Here is a 24,144-nt window from a genome sequence, read left to right as displayed (position 1 = left end):
ATTAAAGGATATTAAAAAGGATTGCCATAACTGCAAATCTTCCCGTACTGCCTTCGTCAAACGGACCAAGAAATGTGGTCGGCACAAAGCAACAGACAAGAATGCCAAACGCCTGGAAAATACTCTCCCCATTGGAATTACCCGTGCTGCAAAATTAAAATGACCCACTAATGATTGAATTTCCCGTAAGCTCAGCTTCCGCTTCTGACAGGCCGACCTAATCGCATCCAACAAGGCCTGAACCTTCTCTACTGTAAGACGAGACTCCATGTGAACAAAGTCTAACTCAATACCCAAGAATGTCAACTTAGTAGATGGCCCCTCACATTTGTCCAATGCCAACGGAATCCCCAACTGTGCCGCTATGACTCGAAAGGCAGACATCAAACCCTCACATTCACCAGACACAGATGCCCCAACAAAAAGAAAAACATCCAAATAATGAATAACTGAATCCAAACCACTGACTTGCACCACTACCCAATGTACAAAGGTAGAAAGGGCCTCAAAATAAGTGCAAGAAATGGAGCATCCCATAGGCATGAACTTATCAAAATAAATTTGGTCCTCAAATTGAAAACCTAATAAGTGAAATGCGCTCGGATGGACAGGTAACAAACGGAATGCTGATTCAATGTCTGCCTTAGCCATCAGTGCACCCGGACCACATTCACGGACCCAAGTGACGGCCGCATCTAAAGAAGCATATTGAACTTTACAGAACTGTGGATAAATAAAGGTATTAACACTGAGGCTAGACGGATATGATAGATTATGAATCAATCTGAAACTACCTGGGTCCTTTTTAGGAATAACCCCCAAAGGAGACACCACAAAATTGTCCAAAGGAGGTTTCATAAAAGGCCCAGCAATCTACCCCAAAACCAACTCTTTTTTAAAATTTTGTCTGAACCACTTCCCTATGCAAACCAACTGACCGAGCATTACCAGAACGGTGGTGGCCCTTCATATGATATAGGAAAACCCTCATAAAACTCATCTCTCATTTTCTCAACTGCTCTTTCATCCAGAATCTCTCCCTACTTCCCCACTAACCCAGGGTCCACCAGCTCTCCCTTTCTCTTTCCCACTACCTTCCTATCCAATAACTCTATCCCCAACCCCCCTCCACACCATTCCTTGTGTCCAATTTCTCTCCCTTTCTGTTCCTTCCCTCCCTAAATCCCATTGTCCACCATCTCCCTCCCTCTCCTCTGTTTTTAGACACATTATTTCTTTCCCCCTCCCTCAAAGGCATAATTTAAGTACTCCTGTATATTTCCTCTGAAGACCTTCTGGATTACAGACAGTGTTTTAAATCTGACCCTTTAAGATACTGGATGTTTGGATAGATTATTTTATTGATATGGGAAGGGTTGGGAGGTGGGTGGGGGAATTAAAACATGTATAATAATATTGTGTAAGAATGTCAAGTGAGTTATGTGAATTAATTGTAATAATATTGTACACTTGTTGAAAGAAATAAAAAGGAATAAAGATTAAAAAAAAAAAAAAAAAGAATTTGCCCCTTTATGTTGTTAGAAAAGGAAAAAAATATTTTTCACAATCTATCCTGAGAAGAGACAGCAGCAATACAGTCTGTACATAATAATAGCAATATCATCATAAAGCTGCAGATAAAGGTGGTGCGATAGTACTCCTTCCTATGCCTCCTTCCTATGTCCTTAATGCCCCCTTCCTCCCTTCATCCCTTCCTAAGCTGACCTGCACCAGCTGCATTTAATTACTTCCCGCCAACCCCCGAAGCCACGCCAAAGCCTGCCTGCCCCCAAGCCGACCCACTGCCGATTCCTTATCCCCCCTCCCGATCCGTTACCCGCCCACCTGTCCGTCCGCTCACTCCCCACCCATCTGTCTGCTAACCACCACCGCTCACCCACTATATTTACTTACAGCCCTGCTGGTGCCGCAACAAGGTAAGGGAAGGGCCAGGTGTGTACCCACAAGCCTTCTCCCGACATCAATTCTGACATAGGAGAGAAGGTCCAGGCCCGCCAATACTGGAAACTTCTCTCCAACGTCAGAATTGACGTCGGGAGAAGGCTTGTGGGTACACTCCTGGCCCTTCCCTTCGTTGTGGCACCAGCGGGACTATAAGTAAATATAGTAGGCAAGCGGCAGTAGTGAGCAGATGGACGGGTGGCCCATGTACCGTGCGTTTAGAAACCCTGCCTTATGCTGCAGACAAGGGCAAACTATAGCCATCTCTGATGCTACGGGCTGGGTTAAAAAGCTAAACAGGCCAGATTTGGCCCATGGGTCGTGGCTTGCCCAAGTCTGTTCTAGATCATCTGTGTTCATCCCACACTATTTTGAACTCTGTCACCATTTTGCTCTCCACCACCTCTTTCGGTAGCGAATTCCAGGAATCCACCACCCTCTCCGTAAAGAAGAATTTCCTTACATTGCTCTTACATTCTTTCTTCTACTGGTTATACCTCTTTTTATATAGCCCAGCATCCTTTTGGCAGCAGCCACCGCTTTGTCACACTGTTTTTTCACCTTTAAATATTTGGACACTATCACCCCAAGGTCCCAGCATATACAGTTCCTTCCGATTATTAATCACCATATGCATTACTCTGCTTTTCTTTGCATTGAATTTTAGTTGTCAGATATTAGACCATTCAGACAACTATGAAAATATTGAATGTAACACTAGATCAGTGCCTAACCATGAAAGACCAAGTGGACTCCTTGATCAGCAAGGGTTTCTTCACCTTATGGAAACTTCGATCCATTAGAGCATATTTTGACATGTCAGCATTCAGAATTCTAGTACAATCCCTTGTACTGAGTCAACTTGATTACTGTAACATCGCCTATTTAGCAATCTCCCAAAAGAATATGCAACAATTACAACTAATACAGAATGTAGCAGTCAAACGGATTTTCGGACTGAGGAAGTTTGACCACGTGACACCTAACTACCAACAGTTACATTGGCTACCGATCGAGGCATGCGTAAAGTTTAAGTTTGCCTGTTTCTGTTTTAAAGCACTATATGGCCTAGTCCTCAATTACATAACTGACCTTTTTTCCTTCTCAGCCAACAGACACAAGAGAAGCACATACCTGACCTTTGTTTCCCCCCCAGTTAGAGGATGTAAGCTCAAAAGACACCACCAATACCTTCTCTCCAACCAAGCAGCACTATGGGGTAAAGATCTAGAACAATTGCTCATGCCTTCCACTTATGGGGAATTTAGGACACGCCTGAAAACACAACTGTTCCTGATGTATCTTAACAACTGACCCTTATAATTCTTTCTCTTCAGTATTGGTTACCTTGAACTGTTAACTCAATCTCTCTTCTCTGCTAAGTTCATTCAACCTGTACCATCTTTTAATCTTTGTAAACCGCATAGAACTTCATGGTCCTGCAGTATATGAGCTATTATTATTATTATTCCTCTAAGTTTTATAGATCCTTTTTCATGTTTTCCACTTCCTCCTCGGTGTCTACTCTGTTACAAATCTTGGTATCAACTGCAAAAGGCAAACCTTTCCTTCTATCCCTTCAGCAATGTCACTCACAAACATATTGAACAGGATTGTCCCCAGCAATGAACCCTGAAGGACTCCGCTACTCACCTTCTTCCGAGTTACTTCCATTAACCACCACCCTAAGGCCAGTTTCTAATCCAGTTCACCACTTTGGGTCCTAACTTCAACTTTTCAAGTTTGTTCAAGAGTCTCCTATGAGGAACTGTGTCAAGTAAATGACATCTAGCATTTGTCCTTAATCCAGTTCTCTGGTCATCCAATCAAAAAACTTCAATCAGGTTCTTTTGGCATGATTTACCTTTAGTAAAGCCATGTTGCCTAGAATCCTGTAACCAATTAGATTCTAGGAAGGTCACTATCCTTTTTTCAGCAAACTTCCATTATTTTTCCAACAACCAAAATGAGGCTTACCGGCCTGTAGTTTTCCACTTCATCTCTGTGACCACATTTTTGAATAGGGACAACATCCACTCTTCTCCAATCCCCAGGAACCACTCCCATCCCCATCGCTTTAACCACCCTCAGTTTTTCAAGTTGTTCATAAACACTTTCGTCCGTGAACGGAGCAGAATCTACTCCATTTTTTGTGTAACTTTGCCAGACTACCTCGGTCCTTCTCCAGGATTTTCTTCCGTGAACACAGAGCAGAAGTATTTGTTTAGTACGTTTGCTTTTTCCTCATCATTCTCCACATATCAGTTCATAGCATCTTTTAGTTCATCTTCCTCCGTTCAATAATATATCTGAAAATTTTTTTATTGCTCCTTTCAGCTTAGACCACTGTTTTTCAACTTCTCTTATGTCCTCCCATCTTAATAACTCTTTCTTCAGGTACTCTTCCAAACTCAACTCTCCAGTTGAAGCCCAGCCTACTGGGAACTGTCCTCATATTCCAAATTACTGGAGTTTCTATCAAAACCTTCTCCAGTGCACCCTAAAACATATTGCCATATATAGGATACAGACCATACAAGTCTGTCCGATACCAGCCTTAGTTCTTCATAGCCAGAGTTACCCGCGCATGCGCAGTTAACACGGTGTGATCCCTGCTGCCGTGATTTCTGCTTCCGTGCTGTGTTCCTTTTGTGGCGTGTGGCAGCTTGTGGTGCGTGCGGCATGCGGCAGCTTACGGCATGTGCGGCAATGGCAGGAGGGTGTCTGAGGTGCTGCGAGGTGTCCGGCTGCTACTGCTGCACAGGGAAGTGGAGGGGGATAGGGAAAAGGGACTGCTTTGGGGGAGGGGTGTGTTGGGGGGCAGGCAGCAATCTTGGTTTGCTCTAGGGGCCAGAGAGAGATAGGCAGGGGGCCAGGGAGAGAGACAGAGAGACAGACAGAAAGAAGTGGAGGGGGAGAGGAAAAATGGGCTGCCTTGGGGGTGTGTGCTGGGGGCCAGGCAGCAATCTTGGTTTGCTTGGGGGGGGGGCCAGAGAGAGATAGGCAGGGGGCCAGGAAGACAGACAGAGAGACAGACAGAAAGAAGTGGAAGGGGAGAGGGAAAAGGGGCTGCTTTGGGGGTAGGGGTGTGCTGGGGGGCAAGCAAAAATCTTGGTTTGCTCGGGGGACCAGAGACAGTTTGGCAGGGGGACAGGGAGAGAGACAGACAGAAAGAAAAACAGACAGACAGACAAGGGGCCAGGGAGAGACACAGACAGAAAGAATGACATACAGACAGGGGCCCAGAGAGATAAACAGACAGATAGCGGCCAAGTAGCAAGAAAGAAAGACAGACAGACAGGAGGCCAGGGAGAGACACAGACAGAAAGAATTACAGACAGACAGGGGGCCAGAGACAGACAGAAATTCAGACAGACAGTGGCCAGAGAGAGAGAAAAAAAAAGATAGACAGACAGCGGCTAAGGAGATAGAGAGAGAGACAGAAAGCAAGACAGACAGACACATCTATTCTAGCATCCGTTAATGTAATGGGCTTAAAGACTAGTTTCTAAATATTACTATTGAATTTTGTATTTCCTTTCTGTATGGATCTTGTTTCAGAATTGTACATCACTTTGATCTTTGACAACTAAAAGTGGTATAGTAAGTTTTCAATAAATAAATAGATAAAAATTCTGTTCTAATACAGTGAGGGGACTTCCAGTGGGACTAGTTATGACATTTAGGGCATCTGTGTTTGGATAGAATGTTTGGAATGGCAGTCTCATCTTATTTGAAGATAAGTTTGAGGTACTACCTGAATTCCATTTTAGCATAACATTCTGCTTTGTCTATTTTTTTCTCCATATTAGGAATCGTGGGATGCACAGCACATACCAGCCCTGTTCTCAGCTTTCTGTGGTCTTTTAGTTGCCCTTTCTTATCATCTGAGCCGACAAAGCAGTGACCCATCCATTCTAATGTGAGTATGACTTGTAAAATTACTATGGGAAATTTTCAATTTTCTACAAGGTAAAAAATATTTTACCCTTATAGGTCAGCTGTCTGAGAGAGAAAACATTTCCATGGGTGTGTTTAAGTCAGATAAAGAAAGGTGCATATATAAATTACATTTTCAAAATCCAGACATGTACATTTCCAGCAAAATTCTACCTACATTATGATCAGATACAGTTGTCTATGTTTAAAAAGACCATGGTTGGAAAATACATGAGGACTTTATGAATTTGCAGGCATAGATTATAGAACAATAGCAGTAATACACATAAGTTAATTACTTAATTAGACATGAATTCACACTAATTAATAATTGGTTATTATTGGAGTTAATTGGCACTAATTTGCAGTCCAAACACATTGGAGAGGTAAGATGCAAGACCTAAAGAAATACTATTCTTTATAGGCTAGATTCACAAAGCAAACCAATCGTGTACCGATCGGTTTGCAACCCTTTAACAACCAAATTCCCCTCCGGCCCGATTCATTTACCTCTCTGCTGACCATCCTCCGATCCGCGCATACAAATGAGGGGAGGGACATTCAAAAGTAGGGAAGGCAGTGATTCACTACACAAAATTCTCGATCTGACTGGGCTAGCCGATCAACTCCTAAAGGGGACTAGTCGCCAGTGGCATACCTAGGGTATGTGGCACCCGGGGCCCATCATTTTTTGACACCCCCCCATGTAAAAAATATTTTTTGTAATAACCATGAAAAATAAATGGTCATAATAGAAACAGGCACTGAAGATTTTCTTTTATTGAATGAACCTCATATATGTAACCATTAATCCAAACATAACATAAATTATGTCTGAATTGTCATGACATCAGAAGTACATATGGAGTAGTTGCAGGTGATGCTTGGGACAGTTCTGATTGTGTTAGTTTGGTTTTATGTGTTTTTTGAATAGTAGGGTTTTTATTTCTTTTTTGAAGGTTTTGTAGTTTGTGGTCGAGGTCAATAGGTTGTAGAGTTGGGGGTCGAGTGTTAGGAGGTTGTCGAACAGTTTTTTTTCTTTTGACTATTTTGGTTGGAGGGTGTGTGAATGGTGCGTGAGTTCTCCTATGTCTAGTTGAAGTGGATTTAATTATTTAGCTGAAGAAATTAGTAAACCCCCCCATTCCACACACATTAATTCTCTTCCATTTTTGTTCCCATTCTAAAAAACACTGATAAGTTCCCAGAAAAAAAATACATTAAAATAAGAAGTGAAAACAAAGGCCCCTACAGATGAGAACATAACATAAGAATAGCCTAATTGGGTCAGACCAATGGTCCATCATGCCCAGTAGCCCATTCTCATGGTAACCAATCCAGGTCACTAGTACCTGGTCAAAACCCAAAGAGTAGCAACATTCCATGCCACCAATCCAGGGCAAGCAGACACTTCCCCCATGTCTTAATAACAGATTATGGACTTTTCCTCCAGGAATTTGTCCAAACCTTTCTTAAAATCAGCAATGCTATCTGCTTTTAACATAATTTCTGGCCACTTCATTTTTAAGCTTAGATCTTTCCTTCCAAACAGAGACCTTGCTAGATGTCAAATACAGAAAGAACAAGGTAACTTCACAAGGACTTAGCTGTGTAGGAAATGTGAATCTCCTCATACACCCACCATATAGTGGTGCAAAGGTCTGTTTTTTTATTTCGATCACTACATAGCCTAATGCCACACAAGCAGCGCTGTTACAAACATATTCTGAAGGTCAATGCTAAAGTTAACAAAGTTTCCTTCCTTGGACCACAAGGAGATACTAACAAACCACTGGAAGAGATCGCAAAACAACTACCCAGGCACAACACCCAAAGACCCACTCAGTGTGTGAACCAGTTGAGTGGAGTGGACTAACTGGGGGGTGGAAATGGGCCCGGAATTTGCTCAGCTGAATTTCCCAGACCACTTCTTCCTCTCAACACATTGATACGCTGCCGTCACCACCACCACCATTAGGAACACCTCACCGGGTAGGCCAGCAATGCTTTTAAACTTTATAAAACACATTATTATATTTTCTTATAAAGCACATATTTTAATTGAACTCTCTGACATCCTCAGCCTTGCCATTCACAAAAATAGAAGGAAGAAAAGTTCCCGTTTCCTGTTGTCTCATGTCCCCGTCCTATACAATATTTTTCTTCTGCAGACCCTTCAAAAGTCTGACCAAATCCTCGTTTCACTTGCATTATAAAGTACTGAGGATGCCATCTCTCTCCAATCCCAGGTCCTAAAGTCTAAGACAGTAGCGCAAACTAGTGCTGTCCAATTCAAGAAAGAAAAAAAAATTTTCGATTCGATCAGCCTATTGAATTGGTTTTTCGATTCAACTTTCCTGCCCAATTGGGTATTTGTTTTTTTCAAACATCCTGGAGGGTTTATTTTATAGCTTTTTCACCCCCCTTTCGCTTCTCCTAACCACACTGGCGCTGTGGTGTAAATAAAATAAAGAAACAAAAAGGACTTTTCCTCTCTCTGTTAAATCCTAGCTCACGTTTGCGGTCTAACACCAGCTCTGGCAGGATACACATTTCAAATCTGACATATTGTAATCACAAAACAGAAAATAAAATTAGTTTTTCTACCTTTTGTTGTCTGGTTATTTTTCAAATCTTGTTGGTCCAAGGTTCTGGTTGTCTTCTGATAACTTGCTTGCCAGGGTCTCCTTCTTCCTTCTTTCTGCATGCTAACCATCCATCTGCCATCTCTGTCCTCCCCGTTTCCCTTCCCTCCCCAGGAGGTCTGGCATCTTTCCTTTTTTCGTCTCCCTCCACAGATCCATCTTTTCTTAACTACCCTTTCATCCAGCATCTCTCCCTCCTTCCCTACCACCCCAGGGTCCACCATCTCTCCCTTTCTTTTCCCAACTACCCTCCTATCCAGTATCTCTATCCCCCCCTCCACACCATCCCTTGTGTCCAACTTCTCTCCCTTTCTGTTCCTTCCCTCTCTAAAAACCATGGTCCATCATCTCTCTCCCTCTTCTCTATTTTCAGACCCATTATTTCTTCCCACCCAAAGTCCGGCATATGCGCGTCTCTTTGAACCCCCCCCCCCATTCCCTCCATGTATTTCTACACCAGGGCCCTTCTCCCTGAAGGCCTGTCCCCCCTTAAAGGTCTGCATCCCACCCCTGAAGGCCTGTACCCCCCTTGAAGGCCTGCCTGCCTGCCTGTCCCCCCCTTGAAGGCCTGCCTGCCTGCCTGCCTGATCTCCTTAAAGGTCTATCCCCCCCTTGAAGGCCTGTCTCCCCTTGAAGGTTTGCACCCACCGAAGGCCTATCCCCCCCCTTGAAGGCCTGCCTGTCCCCCCCTTGAAGGCCTGTCCCTCCCTTGAAAGCCTGCCTGCCTGCCTGTCCCCCCCCTTGAAGGCCTGTCCCTCCATTGAAAGCCTGCCTGCCTGTCCCCCCCCTTGAAGGCCTGTTCCCCCTTTGAAGGCCTGCCTGCCTGTCTCCCCTTTGAAGGCCTGCCTGTCCCCCCCCTTGAAGGCCTGCCTGCCTGCCTGTCTGTCACCCCCCCTTGAAGGTCTGCCTGCCTTCCCGCCCCACCCCGAAGGACCGCTCATCCCCCTGGCCTCCCTGCACCACCTATGAAGCAGCCCGCACCGGGATCGTGATGTCAGCAATCCTTGCGTTGCTTCGGAGCTGCTTCCTCCACCGCGGTTCCGCCCCTCCTCTGATGTCAGAGGAAGGGCGGGTCCGCGGTGCAGGAAGCAGCGCCGAAGCAGCGCATGGATCGCTGACATCGCGATCCCGCTGCGGGCTGCTTCATAGGTGGTGCAGGGAGGTCTGGGGGGCGAGCGGTCCTTCGGGGGTGGGGAGGACTGAACGGCAAGGCCGGGAGCACCCCCTCGGGGGTGGGGTGGGGACCAGAAGCCACTGTCATTGCGGGATCTTGCCGCAACTAACTGCATCTGCTGGCCCAGCCCCCTTCGACGTCACTTACCTCTTCCATCCGAATAGAATCAGTCATCGCGGGACCTTTGGGATGCAGAAAGAAAGGAGGTCAGAGTGATATGGAATCATGCTGAAGGGTGACAAAGGGGGGTCAGGGTGGTAGGGAATCATCCTGAAGGGTGACAAAAGGGGGTCAGGGTGGTAGGGAATCATGCTGAAGGGTGACAAAGGGGGGTCAGGATGGTAGGGAATCATGTTGAAGGGTGACAAAGGGGGGGTCAGGGTGGTAGGGAATCATGCTGTAGGGTGACAAAGGGGGTCAGGGTGGTAGGGAATCATGCTGAAGGGTGACAAAGGGGGGTCAGGGTCGTATGAAATCATGGTGAAGGGTGACAAAGGGGGTTAGGCTGGTATGGAATCGTGAAGGGTGAGAAAGGGGGTCAGGGTGGTATGGATGCATGGTGGAGGGAGAGAAAGGGGCAGATGCAGGAAAAGAGACATAAGGGGGAACGATACTGCATAGAATTGGGTTGTAGGGAGCGAAAGGGGGCAGATGCTGATGGAAGTGGGGGAAAAGAGAGAGAAGGGGCAGATGATGGAAGTGGGGAGAGAGAAGAGGGCAGATGATAGAAGGAGGGGATAAATAAAAGGAGGACACATGATGGGGGAAAAGGATTGAGTTAGGGAAATACTGGAGGGGCTAAGGGAAAGAGGTGGCGAGCTGTAGGTAGACAGTAAAAAAGGAAATTGATGAGAGGGTAGTAAGAACGTAATCTAGATGGATGCAGAAAATAAATTGAAAAGGAAAATGAAGGAAGAAAGGGATTGCAGGAGAGAGGTGTGGGAGAGAAAAGGAGAGGAGAGAGATGCCGGACCAATGGGGGTGAAAGGAGAGATGGAAGGGGGAGGCATACAGTTTCTGGAAGGGGCATCGAAGGAGAGAACATGCCATATAGGGGCAGAGAGATGGCAGACAGTGGATGGAAGGAAGAGAGTAACAAGAAGATGAGGAAAGCAGAAACCAGAGAAAACAAAGGTAGAAAAAAATTTTCTATTTATTTATTGCTTTAGGAGACATAGAAACATAGAAAGATGATGGCAGATAAGGGCTATATAGCCCATCAAGTCTGCCCACACTATTTACCCACCCTCTTATGTCTTCTGACCCCTTAAGTATAATTGTAATTATACTGTCACTCTACTGACCCGCTCATTCAAGTCCTAGTGACCCTATCCCTTGGCATGACCTCGTAGGGATCCCACATGGGTATCCCATTTGTTCTTGAAGTCTGGGATGCTGCGTGCCTCGACCACCTGCACTGGAAGCTTGTTCCAATGCTCGATCACTCTCTCCGTGAAGAAGTACTTCCTGGCGTCTCCACGAAACTTCCCTCCCCTGAGTTTGAGCGGATGTCCTCTTGTGGTCGAGGGTCCCCTGAGAAGAAAGATATCATCTTCCACCTCGACCCGTCCCGTGATGTACTTAAATGTCTCAATCATGTCTCCCCTCTCCCTACGCTCTTCAAGAGTGTAGAGCTGCAATTTGCTCAGTCTTTCCTCGTACGGGAGACCCTTTAGCCCCGAGACCATCCTGGTGGCCATCCGCTGAACCGACTCAATTCTGAGCACATCCTTACGGTAATGTGGCCTCCAGAATTGCACACAGTACTCCAGATGAGGTCTCACCATGGCTCTGTACAATGGCATCATGACTTCAGGTTTCCTGTTGACGAAGCTTCTCTTGATACAACCTATCATCTGCCGTGCTTTAGATGAAGCCTTCTCCACTTGAGTGGCTGCTTTCATGTCAGCACTGATGATTACTCCTAAGTCTCGTTCTGCCGTAGTCCTGGTTAAAGTTTCTCCATTCAGGGTGTAAGTTCTGCAAGGATTTCCGTTACCGAGATGCATGACCTTACATTTCTTGGCGTTGAAGCCCAGATGCCTTATCAAGGACCAACTTTCTAAAGTACGCAGGTCTTGCTCCATAGCATCCTGTAGATTATAGCCGTTTACTATATTGCATAGTTTGGCGTCATCAGTTAATAAGGTTACCTTGCCTTGAAGCCCTTGAGTCAGATCCCCAATGAATATGTTGAAGAGGAGTGGGCCCAGGACCGAACCCTGTGGCACTCCGCTAGTCACCTCCGACATTTTAGAGAGGGTACCGTTAACTACCACCCTCTGAAGTCTGCCATTAAGCCAATCTTTAACCCATGCAGTTAGAGTCTCTCCTAATCCCATCGATTTCATCTTGTTCAGCAGCCTGCGGTGTGGGACGCTGTCGAACGCTTTGCTGAAGTCCAGGTACACGACGTCCAAGGACTCTCCTGAGTCCAGTCTTCTTGTTACCCAGTCAAAGAAGCTGATTAGATTTGACTGGCATGACCTACCCTTGGTGAATCCATGTTGGCTGGGATCCCGGAGATTTCCCTCGTTCAGGATCGTATCTAATTTATACTTAATTAGTGTTTCCATGAGTTTACACACTATTGAGGTGAGGCTTACCGGTCTATAGTTTGCAGCCTCAGCCTTGCAACCCTTTTTATGTAGAGGATCGACGTTGGCTGTTTTCCAGTCTAACGGAACTTTCCCCGTACTTAGTGAGAGATTGAAGAGCACTGCCAACGGTTCTGCCAGAACGTCTCTCAATTCTCTGAGCACTCTTGGGTGTAAATTGTCCGGTCCCATGGCCTTGTTTACCTTTAGCCTTGCCAGTTCATTGTAAACGTCCCCAGGTGTGAACTCAAAATTCTGAAACGGGTCATCCACGTCTTGTTTTATCATCAACTGTGGTCCGTGTCCCGGTGCTTCGCAGGTGAAGACTGAGCAGAAATATTCATTTAGTAGTTCTGCTTTTTCTGAATCCGCCACTGTGTAGTTTCCGTCCGGTTGTCTAAGGCGTACTATACCGTCTGTGTTCCTTTTCCTATCACTGATATACCTAAAGAAGGATTTGTCCCCTTTTTTAATGTTTTTTACCAGAGTTTCTTCCACTCGAAGTTTGGCCTCCCTAACTGCTGTTTTGACCACTGCAGATCTGGTCTTATATTCTACTTTAGTTTCTCTTCTCTGCGTACGTTTGTAGGAAAGAAATGCTTTTTTCTTCTCCTTAATGAGGTGCGAGATCTCTTCAGTGAACCATTGGGGTTTGTTGTTTCTTTGTCGTTTATCTACTGATTTTATGTAGCGATTAGTTGCTTCGTGTATGGATGATTTCAGGTACGACCACATAGTTTCCACATTGCCGGTCTCTGCTTGGTCATGCAGCGTCTGATGAACGAAATCTCCCATGCGTGCGAAGTCGGTGCCCCGGAATTGGAGCACCTTTGTTTTTGTAATTGATTTAGGGGATCCTTTCCCAAGGTTGAACCATACCATGTTATGGTCGCTGGAGGCTAGCATATCTCCTACCGAGACCTCTGAGACGCTTTCCCCGTTGGTGAGTACCAGGTCTAGGATCGCCTGGGCTCTAGTGGGCTCCGTTACCATCTGTCTGAGATGTACTCCTTTTATGGAGGTCAAAAGCCTCCTGCTGCTGCTGGTTGTTGCTGAAAATGTGTTCCAGTCTGCATCAGGTATGTTGAAGTTCCCTAGCAGTACAGTGTCGCCCCGTAGAGTTATATTCTCTATGTCTTCAATTAATTCTGTGTCCATGTCTTCCGGTTGTCTTGGAGGTCTGTATACCACACCAAGATACAGGCATTTTTTGCCACCTCTTGCCAGGTTTACCCAGAGGGATTCCCCGGTATACTTGACATCAGTGATCCTGGTGGTTTTGATGTCCTCTTTAATGTATAGTGCTACCCCTCCACCTAACCTGCCCTCTCTGTCCTGACGAAGTAAATTGTACCCCGGTATAGCCATATCCCACCCATGTGCGTCCGTGAACCAAGTCTCGGATATTGTCACCACGTCCAGGTTGGCATCCCTTATTTCAGTTTCCAGTTCTAGAATTTTATTGCCTAAACTGTGTGCATTAACATACATGGCCCTCCACACTTTGTGTTTACTGAGTCCCTGTAAGGCTATTCCTGACTGAGTCTGTGTGGCTCCTAGAGAACTGTTTGCATATTGGGTCCTTACCTCGGAAACAGAGTGTCGACTCGTCCCATCAGGATAGTTCCTTTCCACACCAGTATATGAGTAGGTCCCCTCCCCCAACTTACCTAGTTTAAAGCCCTGCGAAGCAGGCGGGCTAGTCGGTGTCCGAAGACGTTCTTACCTCTGCTGGTCAAATGGAGTCCGTCTGGTCCCTGTAGTCCCTGCAGCGCCTCTCTATGATCCAGGAATCCGAAGTTCATATCTCGACACCATCCTTGTAGCCATTCGTTCGTTCTCAGGATGAATTCATCTCTGGCTCTTCCCTTGCCTCTAACTGGGAGGATTGATGAGAAGACTACCTGTGCACTTGTCTGCTTCAGCCTCTCACCCAAGGCTCCGAAGTCTCTGGTGATGGTCTCTGGGGTGTTCCTGGCAGTGTCATTCGTACCTATATGGATAAGAAGCATAGGAAAATGGTCATGAGGTGTAAGTAGTTTACCCAGGCTGGTGGTGACGTCCCGTATTTTGGCTCCAGGCAGACAGCAAACCTCTCTTGAGTGAGCATCCGGTCTGCAGATTGGTCCCTCGGTGCCCCTCAGCATGGAGTCCCCAATGACTATAACTCTGCACTTCTTCCGTTGTGGAGGGGGAAGTCGGTCAGCAGATGGGGTTGCGTGTTGGGCCTGCTCCTGTTCTTCGAGTTCTTCGTGCTGGGCCTGCTCCTGTACCTTGTCGGCGGCTTCTTCCTGAAGAATCTGGAATATATTCTTCAGGACGAGTTGAGGGGTTGATGTAGGGTTGGCCTGTTGGGAAGAAAAAGAAGAGGATGAAGAGATTGAAAAAAGGGGGGGGGGATCTTCTATGTTTACCTGTGGAAGAGGTCACCAACTGCCAGGTGTCATTGCCGCCAGCCATTTCCTATATCCCAAATGTTGGCTTCAAAGCTGATGATTTGGGTGTCTCAAGAATGGACATGTGTCACTGTTTCTGTGGTGTTGCATTGTATGCAGAGTCCAGCTTCTTACTGGTTCAATTTAACCTTTGTCTATGTATTTCTATTTTATCCCCCCTTTTACAAAACTGTGGAGCGTTTTTTAGCATCAGCCGTGGTGGTAGCAGCTCTGATGCCCAGAATTATATTAGCGTCAGAGCTGTTACCACCGTGGCTAAAATCCACACTACAGTTTTGTAAAAGGGGGAGGGGTTAGTTTGTGATGACATATTCCATACTAGGCAAAGGTGTTTTCTGTGTTCTGTGTGGTTTTCTGTTAGAATTGATGGTGTAGGATTGATCTGTATTAGTCTGGCTTGTTTAGTTTTACAATTGGTGTATTAATGTTGTACTGCTCACTGCATATGTAAGATGCTGTCTTTTCCTAGGTACTCATGTGTGACTTGTGGATTGTTACTAAAAATCATGTTTTTCGTACAGATGGGGGGCTGCCAAAAAATGATGGGCCCCGGGTGTCACATATGCTAGGTACGCCACTGGGGCCACCCAGACTGATCTCTGCTGCTTTCCCTGCAGTGCGAGCCCGTGGGTTTAAAGCGCGAAGAGGCTGCCACCGGCAGAGATAGGAGCAGGAGAGTCGGGCCCGAAAAAACCCCAGTAAAAAAAAAAAAGACACAAAACGCATGTGCAGGGAAAGCAGAAAGTCTGCGCATGTGCAGGCAGATGGGGGTGTTCCTCCGATCGCCCCCATCTGCATATTTCACTTTCCTGAATTTGTCAGACCTGCCCGGATCGGGCCCAATCAGACAGGTTAGTGAATCTGGCCCTATGTTAGTTCATTATGACTTGACATGGGCCATGCTTTGACTATCAAGCCTGTATCAGGAGTCTTGAAGTACTGGAAAAACAGCAATAGACCTTGCAAAGTCCAAAGTTCTATATGCTACAACTTCAAAGTATGCCATATCATTAAAGATGTAGAAGGCTTTGGTAAAAGCCCTTTGTTAGTTCTTTTGTGGTGTTTTCCTGGTTCTTGAATAATTTGTGTAACTGCATGTCGGCACTATTTTTTAGTTATTATCTAATTTCTATTGTGCATAACTGTGAGAGGCATGTGGAAGTAGGAGGGGTATGTGCAGGGGTATACTGAACACTTACACACTTATTCCTGGATTCTATATAGGCCAATCAAATTTGCACACCAAAATTTAGTTCAATTCTAAGATTGCACACACAATTTAATGCATAATGAGCTATTAAAAGTTAATTGGATGCTAACAATCAGTTAATGATGTTAATTTACACCAATTGAGATTTGCATGTGCATCTGCCTGTGCACTATTCTATAACACTTTGTGACCAAGGGCTCCTTTTACAAAGGTGCGCTAGCGTTTTTAGTGCACGCTACCAAAAAAAACTACCGCCTGCTCAAGAGGAGGCAGTAATGGCTAGCGCGTGCGGAATTTTAGCGTGCGCTATTCCACGTGTTAAGGTCCTAACGCACCTTTGTAAAAGGAGCCCCAAATCTCAAAGTGTGCAAACCAAAGGAGGTGTGGCAGTATTATAGAATCCTGGGGATGCACACTCAACTAATGCACCAGGATTTATGCCAAGTTCCAGTTGATATAAGTTGACTCATCAAACACACATACAAACAATTAAGCGTAGTTTTTAAGAATGGTATAAAAAACAAAACTTAAATGGTTGTATGTGTGTTTGATGAGTCAAGTGGTGCTTAGATGGCAACTCTGGCTATGAAGAACTAAGGCTGGAATCGGACAGACTTGTATGGTCTGTATTCTATATATGGCAATATGTTTTAGGTGCACTGGAGAAGGTTTTGATAGAAACTCCAGTAATTTGGAATATGAGGACAGTTCCCAGTAGGCTGGGCTTCAACTGGAGAGTCCAGTCACAGCCTATAAAGTTAGAGCTATGGCAGCTTCAATAGCTTTCCTCTCTTCTACTCCAATTGATTAAATCTACAAAGCTGCTACTTGGTCCTTGGTTCATACAATCATCTCACATTATTGTCTGGAATCTTTTTCCAGACGGGATGGGCACTTCGGCCAGTCAATATTACAAAATTTATTTTCCTAAAAGGCCAAGACTCCCACCATCCCATTCTGGTTAGTTTGGAGGTTACCCACATGTGAGAATATGCTCTCTGCTTGCCCTGGGATAAAATGCAGTTACTTACCTTAACAGATGTTATCCAGGGACAACAGGCAGATATTCTCACAACCCACCCACCTTCTCTAGTTGGCTTCTTATCTGGCTTACTGTACTGAGGAGCTGCACACCTACGTTAGACGAGAAGGCACTCACACATGCGCGGTGTGGGCTATCGCAAACTTTCTAAGTTTCTTAAAGTGGCGATGTACTTTTAAAGTGTCCATACCAGGGCTTCATGGATGATGTCACCCACATGTGAGAATATCTGGCTGCTGTCCCTGGATAACACCTGTTAAAGTAAATAACTGTGCTTTTTGTAATCAAAGACCTAACTGGAAGTGTCAATTAGAGCAATCAAGTTAGGATATTTTTAAAGTTAAACTACATAATAAACCTTCCCTGAAAATAAATAACAATTTACCAAAATCTACTCTTTATTCATATGTTATTGTATGGGGAGAGGGAACAGTAGAACATTCATGGCTGTGTCATTAATGAATGACTTGGAGGATGGAGAGGACGATCAGTTACACTTACATTCAAAGTTGTTAAAACACATTCAGAGTATGAAAAATGCAGAATGACCTTAGGAAATTGGAAGATTGGACATCTAAATGGCAGATGAAATTTAATGTGGACAAATGCTAAGTAACAAAAAAGAGGAATGGAGGGAAAATAAACAATATATTAGAAAACAAATAACTCCATTAGGTCAGTACACACCAATGCCAGAAAAAGTATTTTAAGGCGAAAGAAAAGCCTCAGACATGGAGAGGTGTTCCCACTCTCTTCCACCCAAGTATCACTGGCAAGCAGGAGTTTTACTCTGTGAACTGATAGTCTGGAGCGCTGGTGTCACGGCCCTGAAGCAGTGGCTTAAAAGCCACGAAATGATCGTCGACCTGGCTCTTTTCTAACTTGATTGTTTTTTCTAATTAGTTTTGACGATTTTCAGGCTCTCATCTGCCAGTAATAAGTTATATGCGAAAGTTTTTTGCCAGTGATGCTTGGGTGGAAGAGAGTGGGAACACCTCTCCGGGTCTGAGGCTTTACTTTCACCTTAAAATGTTTTTTTCTGGCGTTGGTGTGTACCGACCTAATGGAGTCGAATGCTAAGTAAAGCACATTACCAGACGCTAAGTAGGGTTACCAGATGTTACCAGGAAGGTTCCGAAGCATTCAGCCATTCAAGGTTTGGTTGTGAACAGCAGAAGTAAATGTTGTCCAGAAGGGTTCTCATATGGTCTGAAAGTGCACTCCCCGATGGTACAAAAAGTCGGATATATCTCTCTATTCCCAAGCCAAAATATGAAGCATTTAAGTGCACCACAGTTGTCTGGATGGAGCCTCAGAGTCCAAGGGTCCATACTCTCCCCACTTCTGTTTAATATTTTCCTGGCTCCCATGATCACGCTAGGACAATCAATTGGTTTTACCGTTTATGCTTATGCAGACGATAACCAACTAATACATCCCATCAACTTGGATAATCCAACTGACATTCTTACCATCAATAAAAAGCTTGACAAGATCCACGATTGGTTAAATTCAAACAAGTTATTACTCAACATCACCAAAACTATGGTTTTTCCATTTAAGAAAGGTAGTTTTCTTCTCTCTCCTATTAAATTCAAATCTATACCAATACAGACAGTTTGCAGTTTTAAACTCTTAGGTATCACTTTTGATGATACTCTCACTTTCCACGAACATATAAGTACAGTTGTAAGAAAATGCTGTTATCGTCTACGAATGATTTGCTCACTAACTAAATTTCTGCTCTAAATACTTGAATTCATTCATTGGTTATATCTTGTCTGGATTACGGTAATGCCTTATACCATGGAATTACCAAAAAAGAGTTAAGACGTCTACAGATAGTGCAGAACACCGCAGTAAAAGTTATCTACAAGGCCAAAAAATTTGAACCATGTAACTCCTCTCCTGATAAAAGCCCATTGGCATCCCATCCAACACTTATAAAACAGTATTACTGACTTTTAAAACAAGAAACACTGGCCAGCCGGAATTTATTAATAAACTCTTGATACCGTATACTTCATTGCGTCTTCTTTGTTCCTCGGATCAAAATCTATTAGCAATCCCATCCCTAAACCATATAAACACTAGAAGTTACCCCTTCCCTCTGGAACTCAGCACTGAACTCATTAAGAGAGATAACTAACCTCGAGAAATTTAAGTATTTTCTTAAGACGTTCCTTTTTAAAGATGCTTTTCAAGTTTGAGTGTCCTTTTAAGGATTTTTAAACTTTTTCTTTAATTAGTCCACTTGTTTTTAACCCCATCCTTTTGTTTTTCCCTTTGTACCTCACTTTCCTTTAACTATTGTAGTTCTTTCTTTCTTTCCATTCATACCTGTTTGTCCAGTAGTGTACCTTATCTTTTGTTAAGTTATGTTAATTGTATTACCTGTTTTACCCTATTTTTTATTGAAACAAATGATAAGATGGTATATCAAATCAATAATAAACTTGAAAATTACCCCCTCTTCTACAAAGCCACGCTAGCGGCTGCCACACAGTAATGGCCCCGAAGCCCATAGAAGCTTTGTAGAAGAGGGGGTTAATCATTATACAATTAAGGGCCACCTGAAATGCACCCGCTTTTTTGTCCTATGGATTATAAGAAAGCAGCAGGCCAAACAAGATAGGAGGGCCTGGACAAATTGTGACACTCCAAAGGGTCCGAATATAATCAAAGACACATTTCCAAAAGACAACTATGAGGGGGCAATTCCACAGCATATGTCCCAAGCTGGCCTCCACCTGCCCACACTTATGGCAAGTAGCATCTGCTTTTAACTTCATGAGAGGTGCTCTCCTGTGGGAGATATACATCCTTAACAAGATCTTATATTGTAGTTCCCAATAGTACAAATAAGTGATTAACAAACATCTGCAGAAAGCAGAGGGTAGGAGTGAAGGGCCACTACTCGGACTGGAGGAAGGTCACGAGTGGTGTTCCGCAGGGGTCGGTGCTTGGACCACTGCTATGCAATGTATTTATAAATGATCTAGAAACGGGGACGAAGAGCGAAGTAATAAAATTCTCAGATGACACCAAGCTATTTAATGGGGCTAGGACTAATGAGGACTGCAAAGATTTACAAAGGGACCTGAACAAACTAGGGGAGTGGGTGATGAGCTGGCAGATAAAGTTCAATGTAGAGAAATGTAAAGTCTTACACATAGGAAACAGAAACCCGAGGTACAGCTACACGATGGGAGGGCTGTTATTGAGTGAGAGTTCCCAAGAAAGGACTTGGGGTAATAGTGGACATGACAATGAAGCCGTCAGCACAATGCACAGCGGCTTCTAAGAAAGCGAATAGAATGCTAGGAATAATCAAGAAGGTTATTACAAGCAGAATGAAAGAAGTTATCCTGCCGTTGTATCGGGCTATGGTGCGCCCGCCTCTGGAGTACTGCATCCAATATTGGTCGCCGTACCTAAAGAAGGATATGGCGATACTCGAGAGGGTTCAGAAGAGAGTGACACATTTGATAAAAGGTATGCAAAACCTTTCATATGCTGAAAGATTAGAGAGACTGGGGCTTTTTTCGCTGGAGAAGTGGAGACTTAGAGGGGATATGATAGAGACTTATAAGATCACGAAGGGCATAGAGAAAGTGGATGCGATGTTATCACCCCTGTACCCGAACTGCCCTGACCCATGGCAGGAGAGATGCCAAATCTCTCCTGCTGCGGGTTGTGGCAGTTCAGGTAGAGAGGTGATCGCATTGTATCCACTTTCTCTATGCCCTTCGTGATCTTATAAGTCTCTATCATATCCCCTCTAAGTCTCCACTTCTCCAGCGAAAAAAGCCCGTCTCTCTAATCTTTCAGCTTATGAAAGGTTTGCCATACAGGCAGGAGGGATCCCAGGCCCTCCTGCCCTTGACGCAACCCCCCCACAACCAAACCCCCGATCGCCCCCCCCCCCACCCCGTACCTGAAAATCGTTGGTCGGACAGACGGGTGCCAAGCCCGTCCATCTGACAGACCAACCATCCCCGGAATGGCTGGCCTTAAGGCCTGATTGATCCAGGCGGCTCAAACCCCGCCCACAGGTGGGGCCTGAGGCGCCTGGACCAACTGGAATAGGCCCAGTAGCCTTAGGCCCCTACTGTGGGCGGGGCCTTAGGCACATGGGCCCAACTTATAACATGAATTCATTTATACTTTATCCTTTAATCAACTATGCTATAATTTCCTTACATTTATTTGTGATAGCTTTTTAAATTTAATTTTCTTACTCTCCTCCATTGGTATGCCGTCCTATTGAATGAGATGACTGCCATGTCTTTTATTCTACCAATGTGAGCAATGTTTTATATACAATATATTACAATAGAGGAGCAGAATTTTAAAAAACATCTCAGTCCTCTTTTGGCCTAAGGCCTTAAACATTGAAAGGAGAAGCAGGGAAAATGTCCATTATCAAAAAAAAACGTCCAAAAGGAGGGTTTTTTAAAAATAATTTCCTGCCTCTACGTTCAGCTGTTTAAATACCCAGACCACCACTACATCTAAACTTACACCATATAATCAACCTAAAAAAAGCCTAATTCCCAAATGCCCAAAACAAGGGCTTTTAGGCGAAGGAGAAGTCAATCCTAGGCCTAAAAGCTGGATTCTATAACCGGTGTCTGTCAAAAACAACACTGGTAACAGAATCCACTCCCCCCACAACAATCGGGGCAGGAGACCCACGACCCCCGCCGACAACATCGGGCCAGGAGAGAGCCCAAACCCTCCTGGCCCTGCCGATTATGATCCTGTGAGCGGGGTTTGAGGCGCCCTAAGACCAGCCATTCGTGGGATGGCTGGCCTGCCGGTCAGACGGGCTTGGCACCCGTCCATCCGGACATTGTTTAAAGGTATGGGGAAGGGGATTGGGGGTGGAGGTGTCGAGGGGTCAGCAGGGGGGGGTTTCATGGGTCAGCAGGGGGCTGATCAGGTGTTCAGGGTGTGCATCGAGGGCAGGAGGGACTGGGATCCCTCCTGCTCGTATCTTAGTGGGAGTGGGGGGTAGGGGGTTCATTGGGCAGGAGGGCTTGGGCTCCCTCCTGCCCAATCGTAATCGGTGGGTGGGGGTGCTGCCGGGCAGGAGGGCTTGGCTCTCTCCTGCCCGCTCGTAGTCGAAGGGGAGGGCTAATCGCTGCAGGAGAGATGGTTTATCTCTCATGCCACGATGGTGATTGTCCACCCTCCTCCGAACCGTGGCACTTCGGGATGAGGATTGCCAGCAGGGGTGATACCCTGCTGTGATGCTCACCCTGAAGTGCCACGGTTCGGAGGGGGGTGGGCGATCACCATCGCGGCAGGAGAGATGAGCTATCTCTCCTGCAGCGAACGTTGCAGTAGGGGGTAGGCAGGTTGCTGGAGCCGCTGAGCTGCAGTGATCAGCTCAGCGGCCCCTTTTTTGGCACTTCTACCTTTTTGACTTGGTCTAAGTCAAAACGTATAAGTGCCAACTAGACAACCTGCCTAAACTTTTGGTTATACCTGCTGTACGCCTAGGTGTAGGTTGGCCCACCTCCTGCTCACCTCCCGCCCTTTCCCCTCTTCTAAAAATGCCTCTTTTCGCTCTATGTGTTTAGAGGCAGGGGAAAGGTCTAAGCTCATTTTAGATACGTCTAAAACCAGCTTAGATTATGAGTACTTGGACGATCAGGCTTTTTGATCGTCCAAGTACCCATTTAGGACATTTTTAAGATGTGTGTGTTTTTAAATTATGAGCCCCATAGTGTATTATTTTATATCATTACTTGACCTTAATTCATATGAAATAGTCTCTCTAGCTTTTGTATTTCTGTATCTTCTTTTCTGTGTTTCTTGCCTCTTATGATATTACTTCGAATACACTGTCCTATGAACTACTCAGATATCTTTCGTACATTGCTAGAATCAAACACTATGACCTTAATTTACCTTGCCCATCTTCCTTCCTTGATTCTTATTAGACTTCCGCTGGTTTCTAATGGATTTTATTCTTATGTATTTTTGCACTGTAGTCCTTTATCCTCTTTCTGGTTTCCATTTTGTTTGTTACACTTCACCCTGTACCTTGCATCTTTGAAAAGATGGATGTAGGGCAGAAAGTGAAGAAGGAGAGAAAAATAGCAAATGAATAAGGCGGCCTGCTACTACTACTACTACTACTACTATTAATCGTTTCTATAGCACTACCAGATGCACTCAGCGCTGCATAGAGTCACAAAGAGTAAGAAACAATCCCTGCTCGAAAGAGCTTACAATCTAAACAACAAGACAGACAAACAGGATGTCATGGATACAATTAAGGGGAACGGTTAATCAGCGGGCTGGGTTGGAGGGCAGAGGAGCGATATCAAAAAGGTGGATTTTCAGTCTGCTTTTAAACAAGGGAAGACAAACTCAGGTAATTTATTCTAGGCATAGGGAACAGCTAGATGAAAGGAACGAAGTCTGGAATTGGCAGTGGAGGAGAAGGGTAATGCTAAGATACACAAAGTTAACAGCACAGACATAAGGAAGTGCAGCCAGAGACTGGGAAAAGATGGTTAGAAAAATAAAATCACCAGAGAACAAAGGTAGGGTAAATGATTTTATTTTCAATTTAGTGATTGAAATGTGTCAGTTTTGCGAATTCACATCTGCTATCTATATTTTGCATTGTTCAGGAAGAAATGCATTTGTTTCTGTTTCTCTGGGGTTGTACTGAATGCAGTCTTGCATCTTAGGGTTTGTTTGTATGTATTAGTGCTTTTAGTTTGTGGTCCTGTATTTGCATAGGGGTTATCTGTATTCTGCATGTGTGAACAAGGCATGTGTTCTGGTAGGAATAAATATAGAGAAGCATACAGTGTGCCTTGTGTAGTTTAATTTTGTGGTTACCCATTATGTGTTGTTAATAAGATTATATTGTGTATATAAATGAAAATGAATGTAAAAAATGGTATCACAATTAGTACTATTATGGAGGCGGGGTCTGGGGTAGAACTTAGGAGGGGTCTGGGACGGAGCTTGGGTGGGATCTGGGGCGGGACTTAGGAGGGGTTGGACCCCCCCCAAACAAAAAGTGTTCCGCTGCCTATGGCTAGATGGACCATTGGGCTGAACCATTATAAGAACATAAGAATAGCCTTACTG

At 44.8% G+C, this 24,144-nt stretch overlaps 1 protein-coding gene across 1 annotated transcript in view; it reads left to right on the top strand.

Moving 5' to 3' along the window:
- The window catches only part of PCNX2 (pecanex 2), a 1,104,481-nt gene that overhangs the window by 461,186 nt on the left and 619,151 nt on the right, over positions 1 to 24,144 (top strand). The window contains 1 exon segment of the mRNA XM_033937641.1: positions 5,775 to 5,884. Coding sequence (XP_033793532.1) covers positions 5,775 to 5,884 — 110 coding nt within the window.

The sequence above is a fragment of the Geotrypetes seraphini genome, chromosome 3 (genome assembly GCF_902459505.1).
Source record: "Geotrypetes seraphini chromosome 3, aGeoSer1.1, whole genome shotgun sequence".
Classification (NCBI taxonomy): Eukaryota; Metazoa; Chordata; class Amphibia; order Gymnophiona; family Dermophiidae; genus Geotrypetes; species Geotrypetes seraphini.
Note: the sequence above shows the minus strand (reverse complement) of the source record. Positions and strands in the feature narration are given on the sequence as shown.